The sequence below is a fragment of the Anomalospiza imberbis genome, chromosome 12, assembly GCF_031753505.1.
Source record: "Anomalospiza imberbis isolate Cuckoo-Finch-1a 21T00152 chromosome 12, ASM3175350v1, whole genome shotgun sequence".
NCBI classification, from domain to species: domain Eukaryota; kingdom Metazoa; phylum Chordata; class Aves; order Passeriformes; family Viduidae; genus Anomalospiza; species Anomalospiza imberbis.
The window spans coordinates 13,159,348-13,173,390 of record NC_089692.1 but is presented as its reverse complement, the minus strand read 5'-3'; the positions used below and the strand labels follow the sequence as shown (position 1 = coordinate 13,173,390).

Sequence of the window (14,043 nt, the reverse complement as noted above, 5' to 3'; positions counted from 1 at the left end):
CTCGTGTTCCCATGCTGTCCCCTGCCTGGGCGCAGTCACTGCATGCACCGTGGCCCCCACCCTCAGGCTGTCCCCATGCCTGCTCAAGTATCCCCGCAGCTGCTCAGGGGTCCGTGACCCCACAGGAGACCACATGTCCCCACGCTCCTCCCCTCCCAACAGGAGTCACCGCGTTCCCCCGTCCATCTGTCCCCATTCCCAGTCAGGGGTCCCCATGCCCCCTGTCCCTCTGTTCCCATGTGCAGCCAGGTTTCCCCATTCAGGCACAGGAGTCACCACGTCCCCCTGTCCATCTGTGCCCATTCCCAAGCACGTGTGCCCGAGTCCCCCTGTCCATCTGTCCCCTTTCCCAGCCAGGTGTCCCCATGCCGCTCTTCGCTCCTGGACAGGTGTCCTCATGCCCAGAGAACTGACCCCAGCCCACCGCATGCCCCCATCCTCAGCCGGGGGTCTGCCGGCCGCCCGCCTGCCCCGTGCCCCGCTCCCGTCCGTCCCGGCAATGGTGACAAGGACACAGTGTGCTCCGGGGGTGGCAGCGTTTATTGCAGGCCTCAGTTGGCCTCCAGGATGGAGTCGATCCAGTTGCGGAGCTTGGTGACGCGGGCGTACACGCCGGGCGTCTTGGTGTCGCAGGTGCTGCTGCCCCAGGAGACGATGCCCACCAGGTTCCAGGCGCCGTCCTTCTGGCACACCAGCGGGCCCCCGGAGTCGCCCTGCACGGGGCAGCGGGTGAGCGCCGGGGCGGGGCCCGGGGGCGCCGCGGGCAGCGGGGGCCGGGGGCACGTACCATGCAGGAAGAGGCTCCGTCGGCGCCGGCACAGACCATCACGTCGCGGATGCGGAAGCCCCAGAACTTCTTGCACTGGGTGTTGGTGAGCAAGGGCAGAGCCGCCTGCTGCAGCACCGCCGGCGTGTTCGAGGCTGCGGGGGGCGGGGGGCGTCAGCGCCGCCACCGGCACCGGGAGCGGAGCGGGAAGAGGAAAAGGGCTGGCACGGGGAGGGCGGGACCAGGAGGACAGGACCGTGATGACGGTGGAGACGGGGACAGGATTGGGTCGGGGCTGGGGATTGGTGATGGGGATGAGGAATGGGACTGGGACAAAGATGGGGATATGGGAATGGGATGGAGATTCAGATTCAGATTTGCATGGGGATCTGGATGGGAGATTGCCATGAGCATTATGCTTCAGATGAGGACGGGGACTAAGCATATGGATGAGGAAGGGGACAGGGAAGACAGCGGACAAGGATGGGGATGGGTATTTGGATGAGGCAGGGGACAGGAATGGGGATGGGGACAAGAAAGTGCAGTTACCGCTGGAGTCAGTGAGCCCCCAGCCAGTGGTGACGCAGGTCATTCCCCCTGGGAATTCGTCAGTGGCCTTGGGCAGGCAGACGGGGGACACGCGATCCGACAGCTGCGCCGGAGTGGCCAGTTTGATCAGGGTGATGTCGTCGTGGATGGTCAGCATGTTGAACTTGGGGTTCTTGAAGACCTGAAGCACGCAGCACTGCTCTCAGCACCTGCACCCCCTGCCAGGGTGCCGGGCACTGGGCACTCCACAGGGATCAGTAGGGACCTTGGGGACCAGTGGGGACCCCGGGGGTTGCTCCTGTGGGTCCCATGATGGAAAGGTGTCTGGGTTGCAGGGCTCAGTCCCTGGGACGCTGGGGAGCAGGGACACCCCAGGTCACGTCCCCTGCCCTGGGATGAAATGGACCCTGAGGCCTGAACCCCTATCCCTTGGGAGTTCCTGGGAACATGGGGACATCCCGGGGACCTGACCTGAGGGACGAGTGGGAGCAGGGACACCCCAGGGGACTGCAGTGCAGGGATCTGGGACATCATGGACACGCCAGGGAACCCTGACCCTCAGGATAAGCGGAACCGGGGACTCCTCAGGAACACAAACCCCAGGACAAGGGGGACCCGGACATAAGCCCCCAGGCCGCCCGTGGTGGCTGTGGGATCCCGCAGGCACACGGACCCCGCCCCGGAGGTACCTTCTCGATTTTCAGTTCCTGCTGATCAGGGCCGGGTGCGTCCTGGTCGTAGGCGCCCACCACCACGGTGTCGGTTTTCCTGGGCACAGGCAGGCACTGAGCACGGGACACCGGCACGGGGACAGCGGGTTCCCTGGGCACCCTGTGCCCGTGCCCAGCCCCGGCCCGGCCGGCAGCAGAGCCGGTGCCTACCTGACGCCGCAGTGGGCAGCGGTGACCACCCAGTTCTCGCTGATCAGGGACCCGCCGCAGAAGTGGAAGCCGTTGTTGCGCTGGTGGGGAGAGCTGCCCTCAGCACCCGGCACCGCCGCCGGCACCACCGCTGGCGTGCTCCGTGCCCGGCCCCCCACACGGCACCCACCCCTGCCCCCGGCCCGCCTCGGGCTCTCACCTGGAGGGACACCTGCCATGGCCAGGACCCTGCCACCGCCGCCTCCCCGTTGACAATGCGGTTGTAGCCACGGATGACGGGTGTGATGGCGGGCACGCCGCACTCTGCGGGGCACAGGTGGCCGTGGGACGGCAGCTCCTGCCACCCCAGCCACATGTCCCCTCTCCACCACTCCCGAACGCCCGAGCCCCGAGCCCGCCCCACCAAGCCCCACGACCCCACGCACTCTCAGGGAGGGCGGCACGGGCAAAGCCCACCAGCGCCAGGCAGCTCAACACCCACAGCAGAGCCATTGCCACTTGTGAGGACAGACCTGCCTGGCACCTGGTGGCTCTTATATGCACCCCTGGGCACCTCCCCGCTGCCGCTGGCCTTGCCACCACGGCCTTGGGAGATAGTGTGGCAGCTGGAACTTCTCCAGGAAGTAGCCTGGGAGCGTGGCACCTGGAGCCAGTATCCGTGGCTATGGCTGTGGGGCAGCACTGGTCTGGACTAAAGCTTGGCTTCTAAATGTCCTTGGAATCATTCCAGGGACCTGGACCTCTGGATGAACCCCTATCTGGTTGGCAGCCTGGAGTGGCTCTGTAGACCCAGCCCTAGGAGAACTCCGTGGTCCTTCCAAACTCCACCACTCCATGATAAAGTGTGTGGGCAACCCAGAAAACCCCACCATATCTTTGGCAACAACTGCAGCAACCTGAGCAGGACATCAAGGGAGAGGATTCTGCTCCTCTACTCCACTACGCTGAGACCATGCATGCAGTGCTGTGTCCAGCTCTGGGACCCCAATTATGAAGGACATGGGCCAGCTGGAATATGCCCCACAGCCATAGCCACGGATACTGGCTCCAGGTGCCACGCTCCCAGGCTACTTCCTGGAGAAGTTCCAGCTGCCACACTATCTCCCAAGGCCGTGGTGGCAAGGCCAGCGGCAGCGGGGAGGTGCCCAGGGGTGCATATAAGAGCCACCAGGTGCCAGGCAGGTCTGTCCTCACAAGTGGCAATGGCTCTGCTGTGGGTGTTGAGCTGCCTGGCGCTGGTGGGCTTTGCCCGTGCCGCCCTCCCTGAGAGTGCGTGGGGTCGTGGGGCTTGGTGGGGCGGGCTCGGGGCTCGGGCGTTTGGGAGTGGTGGAGAGGGGACATGTGGCTGGGGTGGCAGGAGCCGCCGTCCCACGGCCACCTGTGCCCCGCAGAGTGCGGCGTGCCCGCCATCACACCCGTCATCCGTGGCTACAACCGCATTGTCAACGGGGAGGCGGCGGTGGCAGGGTCCTGGCCATGGCAGGTGTCCCTCCAGGTGAGAGCCCGAGGCAGGCCGGGGGCAGGGGTGGGTGCCGTGTGGGGGGCCGGGCACGGAGCACGCCGGCGGTGGTGCCGGCGACGGTGCCGGGTGCTGAGGCCAGCTCTCCCCACCAGCGCAACAACGGCTTCCACTTCTGCGGCGGGTCCCTGATCAGCGAGAACTGGGTGGTCACCGCTGCCCACTGCGGCGTCAGGTAGGCACCGGCTCTGCTGCCGGCCGGGCCGGGGCTGGGCACGGGCACAGGGTGCCCAGGGAACCCGCTGTCCCCGTGCCGGTGTCCCGTGCTCAGTGCCTGCCTGTGCCCAGGAAAACCGACACCGTGGTGGTGGGCGCCTACGACCAGGACGCACCCGGCCCTGATCAGCAGGAACTGAAAATCGAGAAGGTACCTCCGGGGCGGGGTCCGTGTGCCTGCGGGATCCCACAGCCACCACGGGCGGCCTGGGGGCTTATGTCCGGGTCCCCCTTGTCCTGGGGTTTGTGTTCCTGAGGAGTCCCCGGTTCCGCTTATCCTGAGGGTCAGGGTTCCCTGGCGTGTCCATGATGTCCCAGATCCCTGCACTGCAGTCCCCTGGGGTGTCCCTGCTCCCACTCGTCCCTCAGGTCAGGTCCCCGGGATGTCCCCATGTTCCCAGGAACTCCCAAGGGATAGGGGTTCAGGCCTCAGGGTCCATTTCATCCCAGGGCAGGGGACGTGACCTGGGGTGTCCCTGCTCCCCAGCGTCCCAGGGACTGAGCCCTGCAACCCAGACACCTTTCCATCATGGGACCCACAGGAGCAACCCCCGGGGTCCCCACTGGTCCCCAAGGTCCCTACTGATCCCTGTGGAGTGCCCAGTGCCCGGCACCCTGGCAGGGGGTGCAGGTGCTGAGAGCAGTGCTGCGTGCTTCAGGTCTTCAAGAACCCCAAGTTCAACATGCTGACCATCCACGACGACATCACCCTGATCAAACTGGCCACTCCGGCGCAGCTGTCGGATCGCGTGTCCCCCGTCTGCCTGCCCAAGGCCACTGACGAATTCCCAGGGGGAATGACCTGCGTCACCACTGGCTGGGGGCTCACTGACTCCAGCGGTAACTGCACTTTCTTGTCCCCATCCCCATTCCTGTCCCCTGCCTCATCCAAATACCCATCCCCATCCTTGTCCGCTGTCTTCCCTGTCCCCTTCCTCATCCATATGCTTAGTCCCCGTCCTCATCTGAAGCATAATGCTCATGGCAATCTCCCATCCAGATCCCCATGCAAATCTGAATCTGAATCTCCATCCCATTCCCATATCCCCATCTTTGTCCCAGTCCCATTCCTCATCCCCATCACCAATCCCCAGCCCCGACCCAATCCTGTCCCCGTCTCCACCGTCATCACGGTCCTGTCCTCCTGGTCCCGCCCTCCCCGTGCCAGCCCTTTTCCCCTTCCCGCTCCGCTCCCGGTGCCGGTGGCGGCGCTGACGCCCCCCGCCCCCCGCAGCCTCGAACACGCCGGCGGTGCTGCAGCAGGCGGCTCTGCCCTTGCTCACCAACACCCAGTGCAAGAAGTTCTGGGGCTTCCGCATCCGCGACGTGATGGTCTGTGCCGGCGCCGACGGAGCCTCTTCCTGCATGGTACGTGCCCCCGGCCCCCGCTGCCCGCGGCGCCCCCGGGCCCCGCCCCGGCGCTCACCCGCTGCCCCGTGCAGGGCGACTCCGGGGGCCCGCTGGTGTGCCAGAAGGACGGCGCCTGGAACCTGGTGGGCATCGTCTCCTGGGGCAGCAGCACCTGCGACACCAAGACGCCCGGCGTGTACGCCCGCGTCACCAAGCTCCGCAACTGGATCGACTCCATCCTGGAGGCCAACTGAGGCCTGCAATAAACGCTGCCACCCCCGGAGCACACTGTGTCCTTGTCACCATTGCCGGGACGGACGGGAGCGGGGCACGGGGCAGGCGGGCGGCCGGCAGACCCCCGGCTGAGGATGGGGGCATGCGGTGGGCTGGGGTCAGTTCTCTGGGCATGAGGACACCTGTCCAGGAGCGAAGAGCGGCATGGGGACACCTGGCTGGGAAAGGGGACAGATGGACAGGGGGACTCGGGCACACGTGCTTGGGAATGGGCACAGATGGACAGGGGGACGTGGTGACTCCTGTGCCTGAATGGGGAAACCTGGCTGCACATGGGAACAGAGGGACAGGGGGCATGGGGACCCCTGACTGGGAATGGGGACAGATGGACGGGGGAACGCGGTGACTCCTGTTGGGAGGGGAGGAGCGTGGGGACATGTGGTCTCCTGTGGGGTCACGGACCCCTGAGCAGCTGCGGGGATACTTGAGCAGGCATGGGGACAGCCTGAGGGTGGGGGCCACGGTGCATGCAGTGACTGCGCCCAGGCAGGGGACAGCATGGGATCATGACCAGAGGCACTGGTGGGAGCCGGGTCCCTCCGCCAGGGACACAGTCGCGTGTGGCTGGAGCCACCTTAAGGTGTCAGTGTGGGGGAGGGACAGACAGGCTGCGGGGGAGGGCAGTGTCCCGGTCCTGTGCAGTTCCCATGTTCCCGTTCTTGTCCCGTTGCAACATGGCCCTGCGGAGGGTGCCGGCGCTGGCGGCAGCCCTGGGGCGCCGCAGCTGCTGCTCCAAGGTGGGGCCGGGGCTCCAAAGGCCACTCAGGTCCTGACGGGGCCACCTGGCCTCGTGCCCGCGATCAGACCCGCCCCAGGGCGTCCCTGACGCGTCCCCGTTGTCCCCCCCGCAGCCCTCGCTGCCCCCTGACTTCGTGGAGGCCCTGAGGGCCGTGGTGGGGGCCCCCAGTGTCTCCACGGCCACCGCGGTGCGGGAGCAGCACGGCCACGATGAGTCCATGCACCCGTGAGTGCCCCTGGAGCTGGGACCCCTGGGGAGGGGCAGGGCCGTGGGAAGGGTCATAGGGAAGGGAAGAGCCATTGGAAGGGGAAGGGGCGTAGGGGAGGGGCCGGGTCCGAGGATGGGAACTATTTGGGTAGACAAGGGGCCGCGGGGAAGGGAAGGGGCATGTGACAAGTGCCGGGCTGGGGAAGGGGCCACGGGGAGGGTCAAGTGGTTAAGTCAGTTGGTCAGCGGTGCTGCCTGGCCCCCAGCTGTGCCCCCCCGGACGTCGTGGTGTGGCCCCAGGCGGTGGGGCAGGTGCAGGAGCTGGCAGCCCTCTGTCACCGCTGCCGTGTGCCCATGGTGCCCTTCGGCACCGGTACCGGCCTGGAAGGAGGCGTCAATGCCGTGCAGGTATCGGCTCCCCCGGCACCTCTGACCCCCCAGGGGCTCTCGGTGCCCGGCCGTGCCCAGACTCTCAGGTGCCCCTGTGCCAGGGCGGTGTCTGCTTTGACCTGAGCCGCATGGACGCCATCGCAGAGCTGAGCCTCGAGGACTTCTCAGTGACAGTGGAGCCAGGTGTCACCCGCAAGGCCCTCAATAAGCACCTGCGTGGCACCGGGCTCTGGTTCCCTGTCGGTACCGTGGCCGTGGGGGGAGTCATGGGGCTGGGGGTGACAGCAATGTAGGGGCTGGTGATGAGGACACACTTGAGGAGCTGCAGATTTTGGGGTGTCCACAGGTGTGCTGATGCCAGGGCAGTAGCAGAGGTGCCTCTAGGACCAAGGGTGCCATGGTTTCTGAGGTTCTGGAAGGGAGTGACAGCCAGGAGCAAGAATGCTTGGTATCACATGCTACCATCCTCTCTGCCACCCCAAACCCATAGGTCCCATGGTGACCGTGGCCCCTGGCAAGGTGCTGTGAGGGACATTCATCTCATACTTTTTCTGGTGTCATGTGGCTCCAGCGCCCTGCACTGCCACCCCCAACCCTCATAGGCCCATCCCTTGTGTCCCATTAACCCTCTGTGCACCAGCAGTCTCCAAAGGCTAGGAGATCTTCTAGGAGGGCAGGGTCTCCCCAGCCTGGCCACAGAGCCTCTCCCTCACCCCAGCAACACACGCAGATACCCAGCAGATAAGGGGTGTTTCTAGGCAAATCTTTATACTGCTGAGGGACTTGGGGCCAAGTTTTGGAGGGGACTGCCACGTGGTAGCTCCGGGAACCAGCGGAAGCTGCCCCTGTGTTCAAAAGGCACCAATTTCGGTTCGCGTTTCGGTTACAGCTGGTACTGTAGCACAACCCGAGACGTGAGAACGCACAAGTTAGCCCCTTCCTGCCCCAGCAGCTCCCCACCACCCCTAAACCCCATGGGGACCCTTATCCCCAGCCTCCAGCACACAAGGGGACAGTACAACCCATCTCTGTCACACCGTCCCACCATCACAGGGGATGGCTTCCACACCATTAGAATCTCCTGGCCACCATGCAGTTCTCCAGAGTGCACCATAGAGTCCTCCCAAGAGCAGAGCAGCCACAGCATCACAAAGGACATCTCAAATTGCCAGGCACATCTTTGACTCACCAGGGACATGGCCCCATGCCCCTCAGCCCAGAAAATGACTGCCAGTGTTGTATGCAGAGAGGAGTGGGGAAGGAGTGGACATAGACCCATCTCCCAGCTTTGCTTCATAATGGGCACAGCTCCAACCATTCCTGGCCCCTGGCCAGAGGGAGGAGGAAGGGGTATGATGGCTGCAGCCCCTCACCTCTGTTCCCACAGAGCCCCAGCCCCCCGGTGCGCGTGGGAGTCTCTATGTACATGTCTGCTTACACCAGGTGGAGAGGACTTGCATGGAGGGAAATGTGTGTCTGGGGATGGGGGCCAGAGAGTGGGGACAGTGGCTCTGAGGCCATCACATGGCTGCCAGCTGGCCCAGCACCATCCTGAACTGCTGTGTGCTGTTGGCGAGGTCCTTGACACGCTCCACCATGTCCTTGGAGGCGGAAGGAGATGGGTAGTGGAGGGCAGCCGCCTTGGTGGTCATCACGATCTCCTTGAGCATCTCACAAAGGAGGTTGCTGTAGTGCATCACCTTGTGCTGGACGTCCTGGGCCTTGGCCTGGCGGGACAGCGTGTCCCCAATAAAGACGAGCTTGTGGGCACTGAGGATGACAAACTTGCTGTGGGCCACAAAGATCTTGGGAGGTTGGTTGGTGCTGACAGCAGTGAAAAAGGCATCGACAGCGTTGGTGAGCGTGGTGAGGTTGGCCTCGCACTGCTCCAGGTAGAAGAGGAGGAGCTGGCGGTCAGCAGGACACAGTGTCCCACTGCCCCGTGCGGGGCTGTAGTGCTGGGGGGGGCTCCAATTGGACAAGTCGTTGTCGATGGGGCGCGTCACCTCCTGCTCCAGCCGTTCAAACTGCTTCAGCTGTGGAAGAGACAGGCATGGGGCAGGGTGGCCATTGAGCCAGCACCTGCTCCCCTCCATGGAGCCACCAGCACAGCTGGCCATGGCCACCAGCCCCAGGGAACACAGTGAGAGACAGCGCCAGCCCCAGGACAGCCATGCCAGGCTCCTCTACGGGATCAAGGTGCCTACTCTCCTCTTTACTGGCATAGCACTGGTATGGAAGGCAAGGTAGAACGCACCATGAGAACATCCAGGGAAGAGGGCTGTGGTCAGACCAGCAGCAGAGGCTACAAAGGAATCAAGACACAAGGTCCTGTGCACAGCAGCACCCACCTGCCTGGCCCAGTGCCCTTACCTGCTGGTGCTCCAGCTGGTCCTTGCTCTGCCGGATGATGTTGCCTTTCTCCAGGAGCTCCTTCTGGGTCTTCTCAAACTCCTCCTTGCCCTGCAGGGGCATGACATGGAAGGGGTCAGCAACATCAGTCTTACCAGAGAGCCTCCACCTGCCCTGGGACATCCCTGGTCCACAAAGCCCTCAGGCTGGAGGTTAAGAGCAAAACATAGGCAGAAGCAGAGCTGCCTAACTCCCCCTATGCCAGAGACATAAATGCTCCCTGTGGGAAGCAGCCCCCATACCCGTGCCCACCTGGAGATGGACATAGTCATAATCCTCCATCCAGCCGCTCTCGCTGTTCTCGTAGGGCCCGTCAGGTGACTCCTGGGCCAGCAACTTGGGAGGGGAGGGCAGGGGCCGTGACTGGATGCTGCTGGCCTTGTCGGAGGGGTGAGGGGGCCCATGGCCACCACTCTCCACCGCCGGCTTTGTCCGTTTGAAGAGAAGGGAGGCATTGCCATGCAGGAAGGAAGCCAACTGCTTAGTGTCATCAGGAACACCACGTGAGTGCATGATGAAGTGCTCCAAGTCATCTGTGCCTGGCTTGCTGCTGGCCAGAGCACTGGGGGCCCAGTGGCAAGCGTCCAGCGCTTGGCCGTGCCTTGCCAGAGCCTGGTAGACCTCCTCCATCTTCTGCAGCTGCTTGCTGAGCTTCGTGTAGAGGGAGCGGTCAGAGGCCTGGGCAGCATTGCCCACTGCCCCCCGGGCAAACTCCAGCAGGTCCCGGAGGGCTGTCCGGACACCCTCGGCTGCCCCACGGATGTTGGCAGCATTGGCCTCCATGTGCTCGGGGCTGCGCCAGTTGGTGCTGATAAAGGACATGAGGTAGGAGACAGCGCTGCTGACGCCACTCTGGAGCTTGGCCAGTGTCTCCATGGCGGCATCCAAGTCCAGGGAGAACTCCTTGCCGGCTCCCTTAGCCGGCTCCTTCACAGGCACCACATCCAGCGAGGATGTGGAGATGTTGCTGCGGGTGCTGCCTGTGCTGGAAGCCGAAAGGCGCTTGGCATCAGCACCCTTGGCCTCACGGTCTACTTGCGGTGGGACATCGTAGATGTACTCGCCCTCTGTGTCCACAGAGCCCTTGCCTGGGGCGTGCAGGTCCCGGGGCACATCGTACACCTCCTGGGAGGGGAAGGTGGATCCCCCCAGCTTCTTGAGGCTGGGGGGCACATCGTAGATCTCATGGGAGAGTGGCAGCTCAGGAGCACCTTTCCCAGCTGCTGGGGGCACATCGTAGACATCCTCTGGCAAGTAGGTCTCCTGCTGGGCCAGGATGAGGGGGTGGCGGGAGGGGTCGAAGGCCTTCTGCTTGGCAAAGGCGGGTGGCACATCGTAGGTCTCCTCCCGTGCTGGGCCGTCGGGCACGTCCTTGCTCACTGAGGGGGGGACATCGTACACCTGCAAGGGCAGAGCAGTGGCACTGTCAGTACTGCTGGGAGAGGTGGCCTGGGGCAGGTACGGAGATGCAGGCAGGCTGCCCCAAGCTGCAGGGCATGCAAGTGCCAGCACTGAGCATCCAAGACGGCACTGGGATGAAGCCATGCAACCCAGGGGTGCCCCTGCCCTTTGGGCCAGGAAGCAAAAAATCCTAGAGCAGCCCAGGTTAGAAGGGACTTTGAAAGATCATCTGGTCCAACCTCATCCCTGGATGTGAACATCCAGCAACCCATTCCTTGGCACTCTGAAAGCCTCCAGCATCAGGGACATCACCACATCTCTGGGGAGACTGATCTAGTAAATTACTTTTCTCCTTGCAAAAATCTGTTTGTCACTCTTACACAAAGAAGCTGGGAGCTTCCCAGTAGCACTTACAGTTTGGTGCAAGTTCTTCTCCACGCTGGGGGGAACGTCATAGATCTCTTGCCCCGGGTCCTGCCCATTGGGACCCTTCACTGCCATGGGAGGAGTGTCATAGACCTGGAGGGGGGGAACACAGGATGATGTGTCAGAGATGGTATGGCCACCCACCTCCTCTCAGGGACCAGCTGGGAATGGTGGAGGTGCTCAGAAGTGGCACTGAGGTCCGTGAAGTAGTTTTGGGTGCAATTTAGCCTGGTATGGATCTCAGGCTGTGACCTGGGGGGGATCTCCCATTCTTAAGGGCAGATACAGAGATTTCCCTGACACCCCAAGCAGCCTCACCTCCTGGCTGAACTGGCTCGGGACCCCTCCTCGGACAGGTGGCACATCATAGATCTCCTGGGAGCCCGTGGAGATTAGGTGACGAGGGAAATCGTACTCAACCTGCTCACCCTTGGGGGAGTCATAGACATACACCTGGCCAACACGGGTGGGCACCAGCACCTGGAAAGAGGGAAAAGACATGATGTGGGCACTACCGAGCATCTCCCACCCTGCATCATTCCCCCAAAACCCAGCAACAGGGCCAGAGAGAGGATGGTTGCTGGATTCTGTACTGGACTGCCTGGAATTAGGGTCTGCCCGGTGCCACGGGAGGGCGCTCCCCGGCCGGGTGTGCGGCGATGCCGGGATGATATCACCGGTTATTTATAGCGGTGATAGAGTCTCAGCGAGAGACAAAGCCCGGCCGGCACAGCCGTGGCATGCAGAAAGAAACGGCTGATCCAGGCATGGGCTGGGGTCTGCCAATGCCTGGAGATCCCTCCCTACCCACAGCTCTCAGCCTGAATGGGTCATTTCAGGGTGACACCAGAGCGGAAAATAACCAAACCCAGAGGGTAATGGCACCCTGCCCAACCAGTGCCAAGGAGGGCTGAGGTGTTGGGCTGGTTCTTCCTTTTTGGATGTTCCTTGTGCCCTGGCTGTGATTTGGCAGCTCCCTCCCCTCACTGGCTGCTTCCCAGGGGTATGAGTTGGAGTAGCCTTCCTGGAAAACACGATACTGAAAGCACCTCACTCCTCTTCCTGGGGATGACGTGCCAGGGTAGGGGCAGAGCCAGAAGGAGGCTGGTATCCGGGATGGAGCTGTTAGGCTCCATGCTGGGGACAGCCTGGTGGCTCACTCTTGCCTCACCAGTGTACCTAGCAAGTACTGGCAGGCTGCCTGGCACAGTCGGGAAATGCTGGCACTGCCTGTCTGTTCCTGTGTGTGCTCCCAGGAGGAGCAAAATCTCACAGCACTGTGCTGGGTACCACAGCTCCTTCCACAGCTCCAAAACCTGGCATCCCAAAATAGCTCTTGGGTTACCAACACTCTGTGCCCATACCAAACACACCGCCATGCCCTGGGTGACACCAGCAGAACCCACGTAAGAGACCACAAGGACCAGAGTGCTGAATGATTGCCAGCCCCAAGAGGGGTAGCTCACACCAACCAGGGCACCTCAGCCACTGCAGGGACTCTCCAGTGCACCCACTCCTGCCAGCAATGCGGGTAAGGATACCCACACAATCCCAGAAATGGGCACATGGGCTGCCTGCTCCAAGCGTAGCAAGCTGAGAAGTCCAAGCTGTGCCCACTTGTACCCAAGGACCACAGAGCACCCCACAAACACAACACACTCCCACTCCAGTCTCGCCATCCTACCTTTCCCTGGGGCTTGTGCCCTTCCCAGCTCCTCATGTCCAATGACGGCGGCACCTGGTAGATTTCTTGAGCCTGACCAGCTGAGGGAGGAACCTGGTAGACATCCTGGGGGGGACTAGCAGAGCCCCCTGGGTACACCTCTGCTGCCTGGCCCAGGGAGGGGGGAACCTGATAGATTTCCTGGCCGGGGTTGGGGAAGGTATGGGGAGGTGCCTGCTTTGGGTAGGTGGAAGGCTGCTTAGCTGGGGCAGGAGGAAACTGTCCAGTGGGTGCTGAGCCCGGGTACAGACCCTGCTGTCCCTTGTTGGGGACTGGCATCAGATAGACATTGTCTCCTTGGGGGGCATAAGCAGGGTGCATGGGGGTGTACTGCGAGGCGGGTGACAGCGGGGTGTAGCTCCCTTGGTGGTGGAAGGGCAGAGACGACTGGGGTACAGATGGCTGCGGCGGTGCCTGCCCCTGTGCCGGGGCAGGCGCTTGTTGCTGCGGCTGCTTCTTGTCGTACATCCCCACGAGAATCTTGAGGCGGTTCCCGGGAACGATGCCCTGCCGGCCATGGAGCGAACAGAGCCACCAGCCATCCAGCCCCTGCGTGTTGCGCTCCAGCACCGTCATGATGTCGCCCTTGCGGAAGGAGAGCTCGTCCGGGGACTCGGCCACGTTGTCGTACAGCGCCTTGGCCAGCACGTTCTGGAAGAGAGCCCCGCGCCGGGGCGGTGAGCCGGGCCCCGCCGGCCGGTGGGGCGTCATCCCGGCGATGCGGGGCGGCAGCTCAGCACCGGGACGGAGCCCCGCGGGCCGGGGGCTTCGCCGCGCAGTACCCGCCAGCTGGATCTCCCCGTTCCAGCCACCGCGGGATTCCTCGCTGGAGCAAAACCCACCCTTCCCAGAGGTGGTGCTGGGAAGGGGCCGGGCCCTTCCGCCTCCCCGGTTTCGGGGGGCCTCCTCTGCCTCTCCCGCCCCTTCCCTCCGCCGACTGGGAGGAAGTGCCGGGGCGGTGAGTCAGCCGTGGCCGTGGCCATCGCACGGCACCCGTCGTCGGTCCCGGGCCCCTTCTGTCCCGCGGGGTCCCCGAGCCGGGCCTCGGCGGCACCTGCCAGCGTTACTCGGGGCCGAGGCGGCGGGACAGGTCGCGGCTCGCCCGGGATGGCAGGGCCGGACTCCCGGCTGTCCCGCGGCCCTGCCCGCCGCCGGTGCCGCCCCGCCCGG

The 14,043-nt window shown here is 63.8% G+C and overlaps 4 protein-coding genes across 4 annotated transcripts; 2 read left to right on the top strand and 2 right to left on the bottom strand.

The window, feature by feature from the left end:
• Positions 1–532: 532 nt before the first annotated feature.
• LOC137480978 (chymotrypsinogen 2-like) lies at positions 533–2,711 on the bottom strand. Its single transcript, XM_068202432.1, has 7 exons — positions 2,622–2,711; positions 2,396–2,499; positions 2,197–2,276; positions 2,005–2,083; positions 1,316–1,496; positions 788–921; positions 533–713 (listed from the first exon to the last, which is right to left on the bottom strand). The coding sequence occupies exons 1-7, from the start codon at positions 2,686–2,688 to the stop codon at positions 552–554; spliced, it is 807 nt and encodes a 268-aa protein (XP_068058533.1). The 5' UTR covers positions 2,689–2,711; the 3' UTR covers positions 533–551.
• Positions 2,712–3,375: 664 nt separating this feature from the next.
• LOC137480976 (chymotrypsinogen 2-like) lies at positions 3,376–5,554 on the top strand. The gene is made up of 7 exons (XM_068202431.1): positions 3,376–3,465; positions 3,588–3,691; positions 3,811–3,890; positions 4,004–4,082; positions 4,591–4,771; positions 5,166–5,299; positions 5,374–5,554. Exons 1-7 carry the CDS (start codon positions 3,399–3,401, stop codon positions 5,533–5,535), a joined length of 807 nt encoding a protein of 268 aa, XP_068058532.1. The 5' UTR covers positions 3,376–3,398; the 3' UTR covers positions 5,536–5,554.
• Positions 5,555–6,166: 612 nt separating this feature from the next.
• On the top strand, positions 6,167–8,691 carry LOC137481259 (probable D-lactate dehydrogenase, mitochondrial). Its single transcript, XM_068202845.1, has 4 exons — positions 6,167–6,312; positions 6,427–6,539; positions 6,788–6,929; positions 7,013–8,691. The coding sequence occupies exons 1-4, from the start codon at positions 6,223–6,225 to the stop codon at positions 7,202–7,204; spliced, it is 537 nt and encodes a 178-aa protein (XP_068058946.1). The 5' UTR covers positions 6,167–6,222; the 3' UTR covers positions 7,205–8,691.
• BCAR1 (BCAR1 scaffold protein, Cas family member) lies at positions 7,654–13,871 on the bottom strand. The gene is given in 7 exon segments (XM_068202836.1): positions 7,654–8,947; positions 9,285–9,374; positions 9,576–10,724; positions 11,139–11,243; positions 11,469–11,630; positions 12,835–13,775; positions 13,778–13,871. Coding segments are annotated over 7 exon segments (3,042 nt in total). The 5' UTR covers positions 13,857–13,871; the 3' UTR covers positions 7,654–8,431.
• Between the last annotated feature and the right edge of the window lie 172 nt (positions 13,872–14,043).